General features: G+C 41.1%; 1 protein-coding gene across 3 annotated transcripts in view; it reads left to right on the top strand.

The window, feature by feature from the left end:
• Positions 1-408: 408 nt before the first annotated feature.
• The window catches only part of PDE1C (phosphodiesterase 1C), a 306631-nt gene continuing 298643 nt past the window's right edge, over positions 409-8396 (top strand). The window contains exon 1 of one of the 3 annotated variants that reach the window (XM_050708646.1): positions 409-625. In XM_050708646.1, the coding sequence (XP_050564603.1) occupies positions 541-625 (85 nt within the window). In that variant the 5' untranslated portion in view covers positions 409-540. The remainder of the gene's footprint in view (positions 626-8396) is intronic. The other 2 variants (XM_050708647.1, XM_050708648.1) reach the window with 2 other exon arrangements.

The following is an 8396-nucleotide window of genomic DNA, read 5'->3' as shown; positions in this document are numbered from 1 at the left end:
ATTCATTATATCCTGAATGATTAAAACACATCACTTCTATCTGAAGGGCTGAAATCTGAGCACAATTTGCAGCAAGCCAGAAGTCCCCCTGAGCAAGAGGAGTCACAGAAGCAGGGACTGAAGCAAGGCAGGGAATACGAGGCGCATCAGTGGGTAGATCATAGCAAAAATCTAACCCTTCATCTTTTTTTTTTTTTTTTTTTTAATTTTACACGGAACTCCTACGCAGAGATTTGACAGATACAGCTGGCTTATTGACTAGGTAGTTTCTCACTAATTGACTGCTGGTTTGGTACCGGAGCCTCTAACCAGTGGTTAAACTGTGGGCAGGCATGTCGGTGAGATTCCAGTGAGAGTGTCTGGGGGAGGAGAAAGCGGCTGGGTGCATGCCTCTCGGATTGGGCTCCCCGCGCTGGGAGATGTGTGAAGTTGGGTGTGCGTGCTGGCACAGATATTCAAGGGCAGCTCAGAGCGAGCTCGAGCGTGCTGCTTCCAGGGGGGAGAGAGCGGCTGCTGCTGAAAGAACAAGCTGGCAGGATCATGACAGAGCCAAGCAGCAGAAAGGAAGGATTTAAAAAATGCCGGAGTGCTACTTTCAGCATCGATGGCTATAGCTTTACAATTGGTGAGCTGGATTTAAATCCCCTTCTTTCCTTCATTTTCTCTTCTGCTTCTTTCCTCTCTTTCTGCAGCTTCAGGTAAAAGACAGTTGTTGCTCACAGTTGCTTTTTCTCCCTGCATACCTTTATAATGTATAGATGCCCTGAAACATTTTTTTTCCCCATTATGCCTTCTATATTTAATTCTTTCTAAGAAACTTGTCTGTGAAACGCAGTCACTGTAAATCCTCTCCCTGGGTTTTGGCAGGAGTTCACTGAGTCGTTTGCAGAACTTCTTGTTTTGGAACCTTATCTCAGGAAAGCCGCTGTTTCAGGACTGCGCATTTCCAACCTGCTTGCTGTGTTTCCTTCCGATGAGCCCAGTAACACAACCCTTGGGAGCCTTGGTTTTGTTTCCAATATTTCTTTGTTGTCTTAGCAAGTGTTTCCAAATTCTGGAACCTTTTGTCATTTCTTAGGTTGTATAAAAATATATATAATCATTCTCATTGCCTCTCTCCAATACAAGAAGCGAACTGCTGGGGGAAGGAAAGATGTGAGGAGAGATTAGGAATTTTAGGACTGTTTGTTTCTCTTGTAGCTGTTTGAAGAGTGCAATTTATTATGTTCACTGTCTTGGGGAAAAGTGAGGCTTCTCAAAGCAACAAGTGTCTGTGTTTTTTCCAGGAGTCTTGCTGTGCAGAAGTTAAAATTGGAGAATTTCCTAAGCAGGCTACCCTGCTAAAACTGCCCATCTCACAAGGCTATGCTATATAAAACACAATACTTCCTAAAACACACTTTTATAGCATTTTAATCTTCAAATGAAATCCAATTTAGTATATATGGATAACTTATGTGGAACAAACAATCAATACAAATCCCCCTCAATACCTTTTAGGTGGCAGAGGTTCTACTTCCTTGCAGTTGTGAAATCTGGGAAATCTTTTCTGATTTGTACTAGTATAACTGGGTCACGGTTTCATCTAATAATGATGAATGCAAGCTTTTTGTTGGTGTGGGAGGTGGAACCTGTTTTATCTAATCCTCTGCTTCACAGAAAACTTATTTTTGCAACCACCAAACTTACTGAAAAAAATGGAGACAGAAATGTATGCTTCACTAAAATATATTTGTGTAGTGATCTGTTAGTGTGCATTTAGCATTTTAAAGGTGAAACTGCCAGGTAAATACTACTTCGAGTTTGTTTCTCTGGGAAGGTGGTAGTCCTCCACAGGTTAAGTTGCAGCATGCTGACTTTTGAACTCCTTCTCCTTAATCTCTCCATTTCTCATCATCATTACTAATAGAGATATTTCTTCAATTTGTGTCATTCTGGAGGATAAACATTTGCTTTTTGAGCCTAGCCAGTAGAAAACATTATCTGAAGATGCTGAGCATTTATGACTGCCTAATTATTTGTTTGTTCATGAACAAACAGGCAGGATTGCTGTATTTGTTACTCTGCTGTCTTTATTGCTACTTGTGCTCACAAAACAACTAGACCAAATTTTGGACCAAATGACTCAGGCAATTTCAGTTTTTTTTGCTTCTTAGGACAGTTGTTACATAGTAGTCCACGTGCTGTTTTCTTCTATTTGATGCACACAACCAACGTATTGATTGTGAACTGTGTTATATAACACTTATTTTTATATCTGGGTAGATGTGCGTTGGATTGACTCACATAACCATGAAAACACTGTAAACATGTTATCTAGTATTGCCAGCACAGCGTGGTGGACAGATCTGAGTGGTTCATGTATTAGTTAATCTCTATGTTAAAGAAAATGAATGTATCCGAAAGATCTGACAACAACAATAAAGTGTTGGGGATGGGTATATACTTTCTGGGATCAAATAAGGCTTTTGTGTAAATAGCTAGTTTCAGGTACTGCAAGAAGGTTTTGGAGAGTGTTGAGCTGCTGCATCTGCTATTGAAGTATGTCAGTTGGGAGAAAAGACCGAAACTCTTGAGGAACAGGGTAATATTAGATTGAGATAAATGTGTTTCCACTTGCATGCAAAAGCAGCACTGATTCACCAGTATTCTAATTGCTAAGAAAGGATCACAGCATTCTGAAAAATGATCATTTACAATTAAAGTTAATGAAAATCTTTGTGAAAGACCGAGGCCTGAAATCAAATGTGAGGGTGCCAGGGAATGGAAGAAGGTTGGTGCTCCTGGCTGATTGCCTGCAGTTATGACTTTCTGGCTCTGGAGATGGTCAGCATCCATTCACACAGCAGTGTGACTTAGAGCAGCTTCTAGGCAGCTCTAATTTTCCCCTCGCTGATTTAAAGTGCTGGTGGATGGACATCAGAGCTGTGGGAGCTCAGCACTTCCCAAGTCCTCCACAGATCCCTGCAGAAGTATCTGGCCTCCAATGTTAAAAGGCAAAAGTATGCCAATACCTCATCACTCTGTACAGAAAGAAAGCTGATTGCAAATCCCTCTCCTCCAGATGCCAACTGCTGTTTTGGCAGAGCCCATGACGATGGCTGAGGTGTGCTGCTCCGCACGCACTGAGAATTTCTTTTGTGGTTTTGGAAGTTGTGCTTATGGCCTTTTGGCACTGGAAGCGTGATGTAAAGGGACTGTAGTGAAGCTACAGGGAGCCCTTTACTGGGTCTAGAGCTACAGAGCGCACCATTTAGCGAGACTGTTTGTGATGAAGCAGGCAATTTCATTTGCTCTAGAAAGTTTAATACATCTCTAATCAAGGCTTCAGTATCTTTATTTTCCTTGGTTTCTGTCAGCAGATTTCAGAGTCTGTTTCAGAGCCTAATTATATAAGTCATTGTGTTTGAGCTCTTGTTTAACTTTGGCTAAATTTTCCTGCGCTAAAAGTAAAATAAAAAATAAAAAAATACAGAACAACAGCTGAGTTTAAAGGAAAAGAAATTAAGAGGAACTCATGCCTGTTTTTTTTTTTGTTTGTTTTGTTTTTGTCCTGCACTTTGTTTCATCACTCCTGTGTAAATGAAATACTATTAAATCAGAACACCAGTGTTAGTTATTGACTTTGCTGCTGTAATTATCTCTTTAAAGGTGCAAGACAGAGAAACATCCACTGCTTTTAAACCTGGGAAAATGGTAAACACAAACATTAGCAATGTATTTTCTTTCTGCATTTATAACCTTCCTATGACTAAGAGCTAACTTCATTAAAGCTCCCACTCTCTGCTTTTCATATCCAGAAGCACCTGGCAACACTGTTTTAAGTGTCCTGTCCAAATTTATCTAATAAATTTATTTTTATATGTTAGAATGAATTGAAGTGATGGGGAGTTCTGCTGTAACTCAAGTGTTATTGGAGGAGGGATACGGAACTGAAACACTTAGTTTAGCTCACAGCAGCTGTTTCTAAACTTTGCAGGAAAGTTTCTTTAGGAGGACCCTGTCTCCATTTCATGTGCAAAAGTTCTTCCTCCAATTATTGCTAAAGATATGAGTCCTGCTTAGCGGCATTTTCAGCCCCTACTTTGAAATATTTTTTTAAAAATATGGTTTTCTTAATGTTTCTAGTTTCTTAGCTTGCAGTTCATGGTTTGAAACCTATTTCAATATCACTTGTAAGGCTGTCACTGTACAACCTGTGAAGAACACCCCGAAGTAGGGTTCTTTGTGGGTTCCTCAAGTTCATATCAGGAATCTGTTGTGGTCAAAGCAAATGTTGCTTGAGAGGGTGTGTGTGTTGCCTTGGTATGAGTTGGGGATGGGGAAGATTGGAAGCAAAGTAGGTACTGAGCTCAGAATTCTTAGAATAAGAAAATAATACCTTCAGCTCTGTGTCGCTTAATTTTTGAAGAAAATGCTACTGTGGTTATTTTCTCTTGAAAGATTTTACGTTAAGATCTCCATGTTCAAATTAACTTGAATAGAAAGTACTTTAAAAAAAAAAAAAAAAAAGATTGTAGAAAGAAACCGGGTAAATAAGAGCAGTTTCACTCTTTGTGTACTGCATTTTGCCCAGAGAGGTGTGTATTTTAGCAGCTCCTAATATAGTTAACTGCATTGTTTTTGTGTATTGATTTTCAGCTTTATTGGAGTTGGTTTTTCTTCTGAAGGGAACAGCAACTTTGAAAGACACTGAAGAGGCAGGTTTTAGCAGACGACTCCCCCGGCCCATACATAGGCACATACAGTGTGTTATTATGGAGATTTACTTTATTTCTGCCCTTAATTTCTTTTTATAAAAAAGTCAGCTTGAATGAAAATATGCTGTAATTGCAAGATGTTGACAGATCTGTCACTGATTCTGTGTGCGTGTCACTCATAGCGTTCCTTCAAAGGAGGTCTGGGAGAAATGGCTGTGGGGTCAGTCCACTCCTGGGGAGGGAGCAAAGGTATCTCTACCTGTGCAAAAACAACATCCCTGGCAAAGAAGTGAAAGGGGAATGCATAACAACCACTCCTGTTGGGGATTATAGCTGTTCTTTGTCTTTGTACTTAAACTATGTATAATTGCCTTTGTTATAACATCACAACTGAAATATTTAAAAACAAAACAAAACAACAACAAAAAACCACAAATCCCAAACTTCGCTTTTTCCCCTCCCTTTCTCTCTCCTGACCATACTCTGAGAATACCTTCTCAATAAAAGCTGATAAGCAGTAACAATTCTGTGTAAACAGTGGAGCATTTTTTCGTCTAGTATCTAGGAACTGAGGAATCCAATTTTATTAATATTAAGAAAAGTGAAGCTTGCAATAGGACATGCCATTGTTAGATATGATTTAGCAAAGTCTGATGCTGTTATAATGAACTAGTAAGGAAAATAACCCCCCCTTCTCCTACTTCTCAAAATTTTACCTAAAGAAATCTGCAAGCAAATAGATTGTGAAATAAAGCTAAAAATGAGATTTTTTTTCCTGCTTTTTTGGTTACAAAGCTGTGTTTTAGTTTCAAACCACAGTGGTTTTCATCTACTCTGCCCTGAATATTCACCTGAAGGGAAGTTGCATTGCTGGCATGCGTGTTTGTAGGACACCCAGCTGGTCTCTTGTGTGGAGCGGCATTCCTCTGAGCACAGCGATGGGCAACAGGAATTCCTCTTGTTGCTATTATAAAGGGGTGGAGATGGTGATTTCCATGGCCTCTGCAGGGACTTGGCATGGCACTGTACCATCAGTGTTTCAGGGTGGACTGCTGTGAGCTAAGTAAGTTATCTCTGAAAAGACTGCAGTGTTGGTTCTTGCATGGCAAGAAGCTTGGCAGTATTTTCATGGAGCTCAGCCCATTTGCTTCTGTGGATGAGCTGCCTTACCACTCCTACCTGCTGCTCACAGCTGTGCTCTGCTGTGTGTGTCTTGGATCCCGAAACACAGCGAGTGTCCGGGGCTTTGAGGGAGAGGCCACTGTGCAGGGCTGCACGCTAGGTTCATAGGCAGCACACATTGGATCAGACTCAGATTGCAGGTCACTGTGGCAGGGTCACATCAAAAGTACTATTTTCTTTCCTCCTCTTGGTTTTATTTGTCTCAGAAGCTGTGAATGGCAAGAACTTAAGTAAGTTTTGACATGAGTGAATGGGCATTGCTGTTACCCGTAGCTGAGTTCCACTTAGAGCAAAATAACCTCCAGAGCCCTGGATGAAGCGGAGAGATGTTGATGGATAAAGTCATTAACATCACTGTCAAGAAGCATTCCTGCTTCTTGAAAAAGCATTCACATGATGTTTTTGGAGGTTGGTGAATTGCGTATGTCTGGGTCTTGGTGCTCAGCCTGTCACTTCTGGATCTACCTTCAGGACTAACATCACCGAAAGGCCTGAGCCAGTCAGTCTGTAGGGGATAAGATGCACTAGTAGGAAATAGCTATGAAAACTAGGCTTGTGGGCCACTGGGACCCCAATGCAAGGTGCAAAGAGGGCAAAAGATGGAAGTACATGGCTGGAAATGAAGACTGCCATTTCCTTTGCTTCGGATCCCATACCTGCTATGTCATTTATCCTCCCACTCCTACCTTGTGAGGGAAGGAAGTGCAGTCAGTTCTCTAGACAACAAATGGTGGTTGTTTTGTACCAGGAGGGACCTCATCCTACCATGGTGTAAAATGTTATTGTTCCCGCTTTTATTTTCTCTCTGGTCTTTGGCCAACTTGTCCTGCTCCCAGTGCCTTCTGGACTGATGCAGTGAGATTAATTACAAATTTCAGACTCTAGAACAACCAAAGTTGAAAACAAATAAGCAGGCATCTAGGAGTTCTCAAACCTAATAGCCTTTTAGGATTTGCATCTCTGCTTCAAATCTTCTATTTTAAACCCTTGTGCTGTGCTAACTGCCCCATTCTCCTGTTGTAGTGTAAATGCAAACTCATTTCTCCAAATGCATGAGGGACAAAGCAGAAAGCTCCTGGACGCATCCTGTGCTTATTTGTACAAGTGCAAATCAAGTCAAAAGGTAGGATCCTGGCCAGCACCAAATTTGCATCACTCCACTGCAGTTGGGAGCACTTCAGTGACTTAAATGAGCAAAGAATGTGTCTCCGGACAGTTTTTGCTAGTAGGAATGTGCGCTGCTGTAGGTTAGAGAAGAGGCTGATGTATACACAAAGGAAGGTAAATCAGGCAGCTTTACCACAGATTGCTTCCAAGGCTCTGTCAAGAATTTGCTGATATTTTTTCCTCCCAAATTCTCCCTGCCCGATGACAGAGGTTGTATCTAGCGATTTTTCTGAAACTTGATTCCCAGTTTTCTGATAGCTACAGGCTCAAAATATTCAGGCCAGGGAGGTTGACCCTCGTGATTACATCAGTAGCTGTGTGCAAAGTTGGAAGCATGGTGAGGGGAAAGTTGTAGTAATTACTGAACAGATGCACTTAATGAGGTCTCCACTGGCTTCCCAGCTGGCAAGTTGAGCCGTGCACTGGGATGATGCGAGGGCAGTCGCTCGGGTCGTGGTGTGACATCGCATCCTCCCACTTGTTGTCATAGCAGCTGCAATCAGCCCCTTGAAAATTTCCCTCAGGAAGACTGCAAGCATCATCTTTCTCCATTAAATGGCAGCGTGTGGTGCTTAGTCTCTTGCTGCTGCATGATGCTGCCTCTTATTTCTGTTGATGTAGTGCCTTTTTTGGGCCCCTTCTCAGAGTGATGCAGAGCGATGAGACCTGTCAAATGGTGTGCTGTTGGGAAAAGGGGCTGGGTAAGCAACTTGCTCAGCCAGTACTACTTAATTCAGTTTTCACTCCAAGTGCCTCTTCTAAAGTTAGTATTTAAATAACCAGCTTATACTCATCTGGGGTGAGAATAAGGAAGGCAGTTTGGATGTGGGTCGTCAGTCCTTTCTCTCTTAGTATTGACAATGAATGCTTATTAGTAGTGAAAGCTTTCCAAAATCAAATTGTACCAGTATTTTCCTTGCATATGTGGGTAGCTGAAGTCGTTGCAGTTCCTCCAAGTGACATGCTGATTGCTTTTTATGGAATCTTTTTTTTTTCTTTCCATTTCTGGGTCTCATAGTCTTGAACTGTGGTAATGAATCTAGTCCCCCAAAATGGTACCACTGTTTTCCTCTTTTACACATTACCCCTTTCCTTCTTTTATTCTGCGCTTCAAAATACCAGTGTGAATTTATTTTGAATCTTGACTACTGAAGACTAAGCTTTTTTGCTCTATTCCCAGCAGGCAGATTAGTATATGAAGAAAACTTCCAGGGATTTTGGAGACAGACTCAAAGTAAAAATTATAAATACACCAACTACACCAACTTTCTTTGAAATTTACAGCAAAATGTCCTTTTTTTTTGTTTTTTTTGTTTTTTTGGTCTATGTGTGTGTGTGATCCTTATA

This window comes from Cygnus atratus, chromosome 2 (assembly GCF_013377495.2).
Source record: "Cygnus atratus isolate AKBS03 ecotype Queensland, Australia chromosome 2, CAtr_DNAZoo_HiC_assembly, whole genome shotgun sequence".
Classification (NCBI taxonomy): domain Eukaryota; kingdom Metazoa; phylum Chordata; class Aves; order Anseriformes; family Anatidae; genus Cygnus; species Cygnus atratus.
Note: the sequence above shows the minus strand (reverse complement) of the source record. Positions and strands in the feature narration are given on the sequence as shown.